At 39.9% G+C, this 14,346-nt stretch overlaps 1 protein-coding gene across 1 annotated transcript; it reads left to right on the forward strand.

Annotated features, from left to right (window-relative positions):
* Nucleotides 1-86: 86 nt before the first annotated feature.
* pnpla3 (patatin-like phospholipase domain containing 3) lies at nucleotides 87-14,277 on the forward strand. Its single transcript, XM_040050572.1, has 9 exons — nucleotides 87-393; nucleotides 1,688-1,920; nucleotides 2,002-2,067; nucleotides 4,676-4,885; nucleotides 10,155-10,215; nucleotides 10,329-10,502; nucleotides 10,593-10,725; nucleotides 10,837-10,944; nucleotides 11,118-14,277. Exons 1-9 carry the CDS (start codon nucleotides 207-209, stop codon nucleotides 11,338-11,340), a joined length of 1,395 nt encoding a protein of 464 aa, XP_039906506.1. The 5' UTR covers nucleotides 87-206; the 3' UTR covers nucleotides 11,341-14,277.
* The last annotated feature ends 69 nt before the right edge of the window (nucleotides 14,278-14,346 follow it).

Consider the following 14,346-nt stretch of genomic DNA (forward strand, 5'->3'; position numbering starts at 1 on the left):
ATAAATCGATAAGTGGGACATAGTTGCGTTGTTTTGTAACGCTTTTTCTGACAGTCATTGAACGCACCACAGTTTGTTTTTATAGCTGGTTGTTGACTTGTTGCTTGCGTTCCTTCTGGCCGCGCGGCGGTGACAGGCTTGACAGCTTGGTGTCCTGCTCAGTCTTCGTTACCTGTCAGAATACCCCAGCGAGGGAATGCCCCGCTATGTTCGACTTAAGCCGTGGCTGGAACCTGTCCTTCGCTGGTTGCGGGTTCCTGGGCATTTACCACATCGGAGTAGCCAGCTGTCTGCTGGAGAAAGCTCCGTACCTTATCAAAGAGGCCGCTAAGCTGTATGGGGCTTCGGCCGGTGCGCTGACCGCCTCGATGCTCGCCAGCAAGGCACCCATAGGTAAGATACAATGCTGGGGCTCGGTAGCCTGAATAATAATGTACACTTAAAATCATATTCATTACCGAATATGATCTGATAGCCTGCTGGGGATATGTATAAATATGGGTTCAGCTTGTGTAGATAGCAGGCGTCTGTAGAGTTAGCAGGCGTAAAGAAAGTTGCACTTGACAAGAGCGATTTAGGTCGATTTCATAAACAACACGAACCTTAAAGTTAGTAGAAAGTTGTATACATTGTAAATATACTTTGAAATATTTGTATATATGAAACGTTGTTTAAAACATAGGCTACTTATAGTTAAAACCATTTACATGTTAGCATGCAGATATATGAAATCGGTGTTTTTATTAATAAAGTAATAATAAACGTTTATATCTAAGGAACCTTTCAGATTTCTACAGTAGAAAACAGTAGAAACCCTAAAAAAGGGAGAGAAAACATAAAAAAAAAACAATCACATGAAGCCCCCAAGATAAAAATAAATAAATAAATATATAACCTTTTAGAGTGTAAAGCTATTAGACTGGATCATTGGGGCAGTTCCACATGTTCCACATTAAATGTACTGTAAATTCACTCGTAATAATAAATAATAATGGATTGCATTTATATAGCGCTTTTCGAGAACCTCAAAAACGCTGTACAATTCCACTATTCATTCCCTCTCACATTCACACACTGGTGGAGGCAGCTGCAGTTGTAGCCACAGCTGCCCTGGGGCAGACTGACAGAAGCGAGGCTGCCATATCGCGCCATCGGCCCCTCTGGCCAACACCAGTAGGCGGTAGGTGAAGTGTCTTGCCCAAGGACACAACGACCGAGACTGTCCGAGCCGGGGCTCAAACCGGCGACCTTCCGATTACAAGACGGACTCCCAACTCTTGAGCCACAATCGCCCCTTAAGCACAATTAAGAGTGTAATAGTCTAGTAGCTAATTTCTGTTCAAGGTTACATATTACTTGTCAGTAACTTGAGACCAGTAGTACTATAAACTTAAGACAGCAATTCATATATGTGCAAGGCTTATACAGAGCAGGCAGAGAATGTCTTTCATGTATATACATGTATATACATGTATATACATGTATACTGTAGGTTGTGTTCAAATTGGACTGGCTCATACCACAACATGACTGTGCTTGAGTTAGAGGCACCCTTTCACTTTCTTTCTCATGATGAAGCAATCATTACGGACTGATCTCATCTGTAAACCTAGACTGACGCCCATGTTATCATCGATAGCGTCAGACAATACTGATACAGGTTTAATTAGTGTGTTTTCATTCCCAGCTAAATGCTGTGAAGATGTGATTGAGGTGGCTAAGGAGGCCAGAAAGAGAAACCTGGGCCCCCTGCATCCAACTTTCAACCTGATTAAGGTGTTAAGGTCTGGCCTGAATCGCAACCTGCCCTCTGACGCACACACCCTGGCCTCAAAGCAACTGTGCATCTCTCTGACCAGAGTGAGTGATGGGGAGAATGTGCTCATGTCAGAGTTTGACTCCAAAGAGGAGCTCATTCAGGTGAGGAGAAAGAGGTGGTGGGTATATTCCACATAACAGGGAATGGGTGTTCTGTAGTTTAACCTTGTGCTCTATCCACAGGCGCTCATCTGCAGCTGTTTCATCCCCATCTACTGTGGACTGATTCCTCCGTGCTTCAGAGGAGTGGTAGGTTTGCTTCTTTACATGTATGTATGCGTGTTTCTGCTTTGGGGAAGCAGATGCACACATGTGACTAAAAAAAAACAGAAAAAGAAGAAGGAAGCTTGAGCAGTGAAGAAAAAATGTAGCAATAAGCAAAGTTGAAAAGCACTGAGTGGATGCAAAAGAGTGAAATCCTCTGAGTGTAAAAAATGTTATTGAGACGTGGCTCGTCTTGTATAATCACATTTGATTGTAGCTTCTTTTAAGCATTAAACATGAAGAAGGAAAAATACACATTTAATATACAGAGTAAAGACTGTGGGATGGCTTTGTGTAGTAGTCAATCTGAGCAGTGATAAAGAAGCTGCAGGTCCCAGCATATAGCTGTTTGCTTTACTGTGACTTATCAGCAGCTCTTGGACTTTGGCAGCAATCTCATTCAGTAATCAGCTCAACTCTCCTATTACCACAATTATAATTAAGACACTCATGACTGGATTTAGATCCAGTTATAGAATAATATAATAGCAAAATCACAAAAGTGGAGTTCATCATAGTCACAGCACATAAAAATAATAAACCTGATAACAAATCAAGAAATGTAACATCTTCTAGAATTCAACCCCATTTCCTTGAAATTGCCTAACAAATACACAAACATTAAGTGTGTTGACTGGATTATGCTAAAAAATAATGGAGATATTTGGCAAATTACAGCTATGGTAACACTAATCACATAATTAATACGACCATATAGAGAAATGAATGTAGAAGCTGTTGGTTTGTTGACTTACATTCTGAAACCTCCGATTTAATAAATAGGTAATTATTATTTTCAAAAGAATGAAATGGAGTGATTTTCACTGACTTAGCCGAATGTGCTGACGTAACATGTATTGAGAAAAGTCAGTGCTTTATGAATGGCAGAGCTTAGAGTCAGACTCCTTTGGAGTCAGCGTCTAGTAACCTTGAATGATATCACACTTTCAGGGACTTACTTGGACTTTTCCCTTTCGGCTCTTCACTTGTCTGAGGAAGCACAGACTTTGCTGGGACTTACAACGTACAGTGTGTTAATTTAGAGTGAGATATCTAAATGACTGTAAGTGTTACGTTCACAGTAAAATGCCTGTTCTGAACTTTTTAAATCTGCACCTACAAATGTCATTCAGAAGAGAAACTAAAACTACAAGTGAAACTAAAAAGAAACTTGACTGTTGTTATACTGAGTTATACTGAAGTTCAGCTGATATTGGTGTCGTAAAAATGACAGCAGGGCTGAGTTACTCCACATTTTTGTAATTTAGTGATAATCAGATTCCCACTATCAGAGAATGTCAATTTTCAGTTACACTTACAGTTCATACATGTTTCATTTATTAAAAATGAAGAGAGTCCAACAACAAACACTGTTTGATGTTATAGAAATGCCATGTTTAGCAGACATGGTGGATTAATAATAACAAGAATGTACTTTGATTTACAAAAGGGAATGAAAGACTTAAAGAAAACAGAAAAAACAAATAATATTGAAAATCCCCAAATAAATTGTGTCAGTTAAAATGTATTTAAATTCTCATTTACAATTGAAGCAGCTGACATGTCAGTGTGATAACAAAATCTAAAAGCTTTGTAATCAAAGATAAACACAGTGACAAAAATCAGGGTCCAACTTAAAAAAATAAAATTCAGTGTTGTAAATGAATATAGGCATTTTTAATGTGTAAAATCAAATGCAGTTGGTACAGTCAAAGATTTGTAAACTCCATCCAAACAACAAAACAGGACACCTGGTTTCTTTTCACCCTGCGTAGACGTTGTTGTCTGAAACTTGGTGCTGAAGTTCAGTGTGAACACAGAAAAGGGAGTACAGCTCAGTAAGCTAATGTGCGATTTCACTGAACTGTGTGTTCCACGGCTGGTTGTGTATGCACATGCAGACAGATGTCTAACATCAGGTGTAGTTTTCTAATAAAGTTCTTTTTTTTCACTTTGCCTGAAATGTTTGGGAATGTTGTTCTGCCACAGATCTGACTCCAGTCGGATGTCTCCAAATACTAAAGAAACAAATAAAAAGTGCTAAAACCTTTAAAACCTTTAGCTATTATTATTAAGGAAATTATAACAAAATTGTAACAAAATAGTAATTATAGCATATTTAAGTTAATTAAATACACTCGTGTAGCAAAGATTCATTTAAAAAGAACATCATGTTTTTACTCTGTGTGCACAGTCAACTGTTCCCTTACTGACCTACTTTCCATCACGCTTTTAAGCGCTTTAAATTAGAAAACCCTGCTTTCGTATCCCATTGGTTGAGAGAATGAAATGGAATCAGAACATTTCATTACATAAAAACTGGGTAAAGTCTTTAAAATTGTGTGAAATGTGAAGCCTGGGTTTTAATATTGTAAGTGTCCTGTGTGATGGTAGGTGAGAGCAGCCACAGGAAAAATTAGATGGTGGATCAAAATGTGCATACCAAAAAAGTTTGTAGTTTGTGCATGGCCCAGGTATCAGGGTATAGCAGAAATGAATAGTTTCCTTGTGTTTCATTGTGGCCTGTTCTATAAATGATAACCAAGAGTGATGTGTTTATTCCAGGTATATTGGTAACTGTCTGTGTGTTCAGCGTTATGTAGACGGTGGGATCAGTGATAACCTGCCTCAGTCAGAGCTGAAGAACACCATCACCATATCTCCTTTCTCTGGCGAAAGTGACATCTGTCCACGGGATAAGACCACCAGCTTTCATGAGCTGCGTTTCACTAACACCAGCATCCAGATGAATGTGGGCAACATGTACCGCCTCAGCAGGGCTCTCTTTCCACCAGAACCCAAGGTAGGTACCTGTGCAGCATTAGCACACTGGAGGCGATGTACTCGTTATGCATTGCACTGAAGCTGATGGTCAGTTTCTTGCAGACATTCCAGGCTTTGGTTGTGTAGGCCATGTAATGTATTTACTACCAGGCCATATGTCAATCAGCAGTATCTTGCACTCTCACTGATAGTCGCTTCTGTCACATGTTTTTAAGTAGAGAATAGAAGGAAGGAGGCCCCTACTTTAGATTTTCATCTTTTAAAGTTGAAAATCTAAAATAACAAAACAGTAAATCAATCATTCTTTCACCTTTACAAGGATTAACAATAGTAGTAAAAGCATCTGTGCGTAGGCAGAGGGTCAATCCTTTGTCACCAGACAAGAACCTCAGAAGCGGCGGTCTTTGATGGAGTCGCCAAAGCCTGGAAAGCGTGTGTAAAGCAGCTCTGAGACACTGCCAGCAAACTAAGCACCACTCAAGTGCTGTTTGAGCATCTCCCAGCAGCAGGGAAAAACCTGCACCACACACCTCTGCCATGGCCTCAAACCAAACATAGCTGTGCAGTGTGATGGAAGAGACATTGGGAGCACTGGTGGTTGAGCCTCGGACCCAGTGTAAACCACTTTCTCTGTGTTTTCTAGTAGTCTAGAGCACAAAACCTTCTTCCTGTATTTACCTTTGTTGCTCCCGCCCCAGAAGCATCTGGCCACTGAGCAGGCTGAAGTGTCGCATTTTGGTTTGCTTGGAGTTCACTTGATTTTTCTGTGTGAAAACGAACCAAAGCACAGGAAAAAGCTACATGTTTACAAACCCGTCAGCTAATTCAGAGTAATTCAGAGTAAATGAACTATAACTATGTGAAAACATTGATACGCAGACACGAATCAATACTAAAAATGACTCATTTGCGACAGTATCGTTACCAACAGTGCAGCCTTTGGCTCTTCCAGCTAACAGCTTCCCTGCAGGTAGGCATACTGGAGCTACTCTGACTCAACCACCGGTTTCAAAAGTCCTGCTTTGAAGCACTGAGATGTATGGAAGCCCGTTTCCGCCACTAAAAAAAAAAAAGGATCCATAACTCAAAATTTCGAGTTATTTTCTCGAAATTTCGACATATTAACTCAAAATTTTGAGAAAAGCAACTCGAAATTTCGAGTTAGCGCTGCCAATCAGTAATCTACGTGAATGACGTCATTTCCATGTTACCCGGAAGCTGAAGCCCTCAGCTACAAATGCTACAGCTAAGCTACCGGTATTACATCCAGTCGTGAATGCACAGATTGCTGAGTGTTTTCAGCCTGGCTTCACAAATGATGAAATCCCTGTGTTATTAGCTGAATCACATGGTGTTACTATCAGCAAACATACTTTAATTTGTTGGGATCCGTTTTTGAGTGCGCAGTCCTGCGCCATATGCTTCCGGGTAACAAGAAAGCGACCTCATTCACGTATATTTTTGATTGGCAGAGCTAACTCGAAATTTTGAGAAAAGTAACTCGAAATTTCGAGTTATATTTCTCGAAATTTCGAGAAAATAACTCGAAATTTCGAGTTATGGATACTAGCTTTTTTTTTTTAGTGGCGGAAACGGGCTTCCATAGAGATGAGCTTTGCTGCCATTTGTTGCAAAAAAAGCTGTGACGAGAAGGGGGTTGGGCTTACTCTGAGACCGCATGCTCATTGGCTGCTGACTAGTGTTAGCCCTTTGTTAACCAGTAAGTTTTTAACCAGCTGGCTTTGTGCAACAGATAAATTGAATCATATTTTCAAAATGTACTAAATATTTATATTCAGTATGACCAAAAATGTTTAGAGACGTGAACACAACCACAGCTGTCACCATATGGAACGCAGGTTTAAGACACCAAAATCTATGTCAGTGCTTTTAATGTGAACACCACTTTATGAGGAATTTCAGAATCAGAATACTTTAATAATCCCTAAGGAAATCATGTTTCAAGACGTGACCCCATGAAACATTAAAGTTAGCTGTTTAACACACAAAAAATACCCGACAGCAGAATTAGCTGCCTGTGAAGTTATGTTTAAGGTAACAGCTAGCAGCTATGGTTGATAGTAAACTGACAAAATTACTGTGGGAGCTAGGCAGCTAATTTGATTAGCTCTGCTGACGGTTAATAGACAGCGTTAATGTAACGGGATGACAAGTGTTAAGCTTCAGATAAACAATGAGAAAAATCTACAACAACTAGACAGAAATAATGCAAGTCCACCTTATAACTCTATATCTGCAACAAAATATGGTGCAAAGTCATTAGAAGCTCAGCGCTACCTCAGACTACCTATTGTCGGATTTTGTGCTTTTTTGCATTACCTAAGAGAATCTTTAAATATTTGTCATATATCTCAAATGTAGTGACTCTCTGTGCTCTGAATTGTAACATTTACCTACTAACTGTTGTCACAGTGGCTGCTCTGCAGGAGAAGTCAAAGTGGTGTTGTACACTATCTTTCATTTTTATTACAGTAGTTGTTCTAAGTGCCTCAAGTGAACACTATGTACAGCTGATTTTCCTGATGTCTGTGCCACAGAGGTCCTATGGTGCTGAATGCAACATTAACCTAAATCTTAAAACATCTGTTAAATGAATATCCCCTGAACAGAAATTCCCCAAAATTCTCAGATTTGGTTTTAGGCCTTTAAGTGCCTTTTTAATGTAATTGTTATTATTCAAACTGAAGCCAAGTTTCCTTTTGTTATTTCCTGCCACTGTGATGACTGTCAGTTAACCTCTAAGATAAGGTGACCTTTGACCTTGTTGCAGTACATCTATTTGCTGTATCATTGCTATATAGCCTCACCCCCTTCTCGTGTGTGTATGCATACCTTATCTGGGTCCTATGATTTTGTCAATGAGCTCACTTATCTGTGTCTGGGGGATGTGTGTGTTTTTTCCTGGAATGACATCACTATATCACTTCACCTGAAAAACAAGTGCACACATTACATGCCTGAACAAAGTGAGTCCTTAATACAAACATACAGGCTTGGCAAATATGTGTCTCCTGTGGCCTGACCATTCCAGCCAATGAAATGAGCATCTCCTAACAATGTCACAGCTTGCTTGTATTGAAGCTATTACACAATAAAACAAACTGACAGTAGACCTAATGACACGACTCTGTACCTTTCACTTGCCAAAACACTTTAATAGCATAACAATGAAAGGCATGTATATTTAATTTTAACAATGCTAAACTGTATATTAGGAAGTATTTGACCTTTTTAGGGAGATTGTGTCAATATTACAGTATTACAATTCCAACAGCTTAAAAGTCAACGTCTTGGTGTGAGCACCTTCATGACTCCTTCATTTTTGATAAGATCATCAACGCCAGTAGCTGAAATACAGCGTCAAACCATGACAGAGCCTCCACCGTGTTTTACGGATTGCTGTATACACTCATATTTACATGTCTCCTGGCTTCCAACATTCCAAGACTCCTTTTCAGTTCACTTCATATGTAATTTAGTCTGTTTCTTTTCCCCATTTCCTTTCCTTGAAATGACTTTCACTGAGATAATTTCTGACGAGGCTTTGGTGAACAATAGATGGATCAACTGAAAGCCCAGATGCAATTCTCAGGTCCTCTGGCAGGATTTGTTTACTTCTTAAGGTCATAACATTTAGGTACCAAGTGTCTGCTGCAGATAGGCCTGCCATTTCTTCTTTTGTCTTCCACTTTCCTCAAAGACACGCTGCACACCATGCCATGATATTCCAAGTTTTCAGCTAATAGCTCTTTGGAATCACCTTTATTGGTACAAAAGTACTACTTGACACCTTTCAAGATGTTATCTATGACAGAGATTCTACGTTTTTTGCTAGTGTAAACATAACACAGGTTCATCCCTTGAGTTAGGTGCTTATTTATCCTTGAATGACTCACAGCTCAGGTTCAAGTGGCTTAACAAACAAGAAAAAACACCTGTTCAGGTACTCAGATACAAGGACTTGAGTGAAAGTGAGTGAAAAAGCAGCCAATGTCCAAAGAAAAGCTTTTAAAGACCTTCAAAACCTCACAGAACTGTTGCTCAAGAGTGTTAAAAAATTCAAGTCTGACTCCTTGGAAGCAAAATATAAAGAAATTAGGAGTTATACAGTTTCAGACACAGTACTGTATGACAGTTATGGAAGATGCCAATAGAAAGCAATGAGTCACAGTTCCCATCAGAGGAAAGACATGCAGGGAATGAAATGAACTTGCTTGCTTAGTGGAATATCTTAATGGAGCAGCTTGTGGTATGGAGCTCAGGTCCAAGAAGACAAAGTTCATGACCAACAACACCCAGGCAAGTGAGACCAAATATTCAGGAGAAGGCTGGTAACCGTGAAGACTTTCAGCTACCTCGGTTCAGTCATATCAGGTGAAAAATTAAATCCTGAGATTTTGGCAAGTATACCAAAGACAACAACTGCAATAATAAGACGTGAGGCCAGCCAGAGAGAAACATCTGATTGCACTTACAGTGTCAATCTTCGCCTATGAAATGTACACACTCACAGCAGAACTTCAAACAATGATTAGATGCTGCAGGAAGATTTTAAATGCTTACGCACACAGAGACTTCTCCAGGTTGTCTGAATCTTTTGATAACATTATGAGCTGTAAATGATGACATAGTCAGCCTTAAGAATTTCACCTTGAAGATCACTATTTTGAAACTGTCCCATGGACTAGTTCTTTTTGGGCGTGCTCAGATTGGTATACCATAAGTTGTAGAAACATTTTTGCACACTGGTAAACCTCTGCTCATCTTTGCCTTCTTAAACTCTGCTTCTCTAACATCCTGTTTTTTATACCAAATCGCTTACTGACCTGTTGTCGATCAACCTAATTACTTCATTTTAGTACCACCTACTTTTCCACCCTTTGTTGAACCATCCTAGCTTTTTTATGCCTTCAAATCCATCCATCATCTTTTTCTTATCCTATTCATGGTCCCGGGGGGCTGGAGCATATCCTAGATGACATAAGAGAGAGGCAGACATTTCACACTTACATTCACACTTAGGGCCAATTTAGAATCACTAATTAACCTAACCCCACTAACTTCACGGAGATGGAGAAGCTAGAGAACTAGGAGAGAACCCATGCAGACATGGGGAGAACATGCAAATTGGTGGAGGGTGGATCTTGATATATCTATGATGATATTTTTTATGAAGAAGTAAAATGTCTTATTGTAAATATTTAACTTTTTTCCATTTTGAATGAATTGCGGCTTTATTAGATATATTTTCTGCCTCCCATCCACAGGTGCTGGCTGAGATGTGTCAGAGCGGTTATAAAGATGCTCTACGCTTTCTTGAAGAGAACAGTGAGTCCTCTATTCCTTGGTTGCTTTGGTCATTCTCCAACTTACACACTTTCATATCAGCCTCTAGTTTGACATTTGGACTGTGTTACCTATGTGGTGTTTTTTGGTTGCAGACCTGCTTGCACTGGAGTGTCCCACTGCTGGCCCTTCCCTGCCAGAGAGCTCGATCAGCTGCTGCAACAATACTGAAACAACCAAGGAGTGGGTGCTCCGAAGGCTCCGACTACTTCGTAAACAGCACTGTAGGGTGGATGAACACATTAGTCTGCCTACTTCAATCAAGAAAGGTATGGTATCATCCCAGAATAAGCACAGATTGCATCATTCTTCTTTAAAATGTTTAAAGAACTGCATCCTATTCTGTATGTGGCTGTCAGTGTTCTGTGAGGCCTGCCAAGAGAGATCCGGACTGTATGGCAGGGTATCTGGGATGCTGCCAGTAAGGGTGGCCTCCTACATGCTCATGCCATACACACTTCCTGTACAGTCAGCATACTCAGTGGCCCAGAGGTAAGACAGAGGTCGCATCAATAACGGTATATCACTTTTAACCAAATGAGCTTTGAACTTAAAATTAGCTGGTGTCAAATCCGTGACCATTACCACTTTGCTTTGGACCAGGTTTGTAGAGTGGATCCCAGAGGTGCCCGCTGATGTCCGTTGGCTGTTTGAGGTGGCAGGTGATGTTTACAGACAGGCCTGGAAAGGGGAACAAGCCAGCGCTATGAGGTGACAGAAAATATGGCATACAGAGTCATTTTCAAACAAACGTTAGAGGTTTAGCGTCAGACGCTTTCAGACATGTCCTCTTCATTTTTTTCTGTTTTCACTATTCTCATTGTGGAGTCCAGATCACCTCTCACTTCTATACATGAATCTTGTTTCCATTGCTTTTTGTACAGTGAGCCCTGCCTGAGGAAATGCCTGAGTGTTCCACCGCTATCTTCGGAGTGTGGGCCCAGTCAGAAAGATATCCCACCTGCTCTTTCCTCTGTCGAGCTCCACAGCAACTACTGGGAAATCCCCAAATCTGCCTTCTCCTCGTCTCATCACAGCCATCCAGCCATCGATCCCTCCTCCCCACAGGATGTCTGCTTCTTTGTTGGCATCCAAGATGAACCATAGAGCGTTCACAACAGTCAGATGCTCCAGGACGTGAACTTTAACAGAAACACGGTCTAATGTCAGCTCTCTTGTTGAGACAAGGATGGATCGATGGATGGTAGAAATTTTAGCCAATAATCACTGGTGTGTATCTGTTTTTTACACTGACTCTGAACACTCCATCCAGTGCAAAGAGTATTGTACTTCTGTGATGTCTTTTATGACCTAAATCGGTGCGCAGCACAGTATGATATCTATCTACTTCCCTAAATATTTTTAGGTTTAAAATATGCATTCATAGGAACCATCCCAGTGCATTCAATGACAGCTTCTTTCTTTCCCTTCAAATATTGACTCTTTCTTCATTTCACCACGCTGATGGACTTGTACCGTTGAGTGATATGTCCAAGGTTTGTGGTCCCAATCACTAATTTAAAGTTTTTTTCAGTATATAATGATTTTAATTTTCTAAATAATTAATACTCTACAGAGTAAAACGGGTACCAAAGAAGGCGGGGCTACCATGTGAAGGTGTCCTTTGGTTCTCAGTGCGATCAAATTCCAGAGTGACTGATTGTATTCAGTATAATGTGAAACTAGGGACTGAGACCACAAAGTCATCAGGAGTCTTTTTTTTTTAGGTCATAGCTGAAAGCTGTTTTACTAAAAAGAGACTTTTTGCAACTACAGGGGTCAGTCTGTGGTGGCCTTTAAGGAGAATGCAAGTTTAAGGCACTTCCGTATTGCCTTTTAAACCTGAAATCTATTTATTATATATAAAGGCTCTAATATTACAAATCTTGGTGCAACAATCCTTAGCATTAATCCAGGTGATCTTTCCAGGATTTTTGAGTAAAACCAAGTTGTTCACTTAATTAGAACTTTTAACTCTTCGTCATTGCAGCTGTCTTGTATTAGTAAATCTCTACTGCATAAGGAGAGGCTATTTCACATGATTGGGCAGAGTTATGTGTGATGATGGGGCTGGGGTAAAAAACCTGTTCCTGAGACTGGTTGCCTATTATTTGGCGACTCTTCTAAGCTGATGATGACCTGGATGTGATGAGTGTCTGAGAATGTTAGTGGTTCTGTTTTGGCAGCGGTGTCTGTAGATATGTTCAAGGGAGAGAAGAAGGCAGCCAAAGCTGTTTTGTGCAGTAGTAATGACCCGTGCCCAAATTACTAGTCGGCCACTGAAACCTGATGAAAAGTGTTTCTGCTAGAGAAAATGCACTGAAGCTGACATTTTCAGGTTAAAGGCTGGTTCTGGTCCTGGGCCAGCTAGGCAAAGGGGAATGCAATCAGTAGTACAAGTCACATCAGCCCATTGCCTCTGGCCAATAATGCAGTGCATAGGCTGAATGCTGATTGGCTGAAAGGAAGCGTAAACTGAAAAGGGAATGACCACAGCCTTAATCTGCAGTACAAAGAATTTCTTTGTGCACTATGAACTCTGTAATTCCAGCAAAAGGACCAACAGAACCACAAACAAGAGTGGCCCATGTTCCAGTTATTAAACAGTACATGTATGTTTATAAACTATAGCAGCAATGTCAAGTTGTTTGCATCTGCAAAGTGCTCTGTAGCACCGACACAGTACCATGCTGGAGCCAATACGTTCCATTTTTATAGGACAAACGCACAGTTTTAGCATGGATGAAGACATGGTCCAGTATACCACAAAACTTTACAAACTTTTAACACTTTAGACATTGCACAGGCACAGTATTCAGACATGCCATTAAACTGTCTTCTGTAGGCGATAATAACTCTCCCATAACATATAATTCAGAGTTAAATAAGTAACAGTCGGCTGCCTGAAGCCCGCCATACAATAATGGCTTTTATATCTAAGTTGCAGCTCACTGTAAGTATAACTTTCAGGGTGACTGACTTGAAATGGAAAAGTAATGTTAAATATTGAGATGTATCTACCAAACAGCACAAGTCATGTTATTCACTTTCAAATCATTTTGAGCCATAAAGCCAGCGGCAGACCTTTGCTAATGGTTCCAACACTGAAGCTCAATAACCGCCATCAGATGTGGTTATTGCGCTTCTTCCTCTGTAAGGTGACCAAACTTTTGCACATGTCACAGTCACAATTTTTATTTGTTATATTATTAAGTTCAAAATTAAAAGATAACAGTGCAATAACCTTTGAAGACAGACTTGTTTTAATTCCCTTCTTTTAAGTATAAAATATCAACTCAATGTGCTATTTCCCAGAGATTTGCTGGTATTTACATGGTCAGACCTTGAAATATGTTTTGTTTCCCGCAAATGTAATTTGTGTTAAGGCACTGTGATATTTCAAGATTAAACAATTGATAATTGATTCCATTGCTGTAAATGGTAAATGGACTGATTCTTATATAGCACTTTTCTACTCTCCTGGAGTACTCAAAGCACTTTATACAACATGCCACATTTGCACATGAGGCTGTGAAACACAAAGATTCATCCTGACACAAGAGAACTTCAGAAGTCATCCGCAACAATGGGAGAAAGTCCCAGAAGGATTACAATCTCAGGAGCAGTCCATAATTCAAGTGTGTATGGTAGAGCAGACACCTGCAAGTGTGACTAAAATATGATCACAAAACAACAAAAATATGCACGTTCTATATATAAAGTCAAACACGGAGAGCTCCTGCACAAGTGCAGTGATTTTGACTGGATGGCTGATATAGTTTTGAAACAAACCTCCTCATTCTTCATGCAGAGCATGAAAACACCTGCTCTCCTCTTTCTCCAGGTGAAGAACACCTTTCAGCTCCAGGCCCTATTTGATTTAGAATACTTCTTGATGTTCCTGAGTTTGTTGACTATTTTTATTTTTTGTTTTCTAATATTATTAAGGCAAAGTTTGTCTTTGTGACATGACACGCGCTAAAGCAAATCTGATTAATTTCTGACTCTAATGGAAACAATAAAAATAGTTCATGTTGTATTGTACTCTGATTACCTTATTTTAATCTGTGCAGCCTTTTCCTTTACCATAAATGTATGTACACAGGAAACACA

Source organism: Simochromis diagramma, unplaced genomic scaffold (assembly GCF_900408965.1).
Source record: "Simochromis diagramma unplaced genomic scaffold, fSimDia1.1 OVJJ01000131.1, whole genome shotgun sequence".
In the NCBI taxonomy this organism is placed as follows: domain Eukaryota; kingdom Metazoa; phylum Chordata; class Actinopteri; order Cichliformes; family Cichlidae; genus Simochromis; species Simochromis diagramma.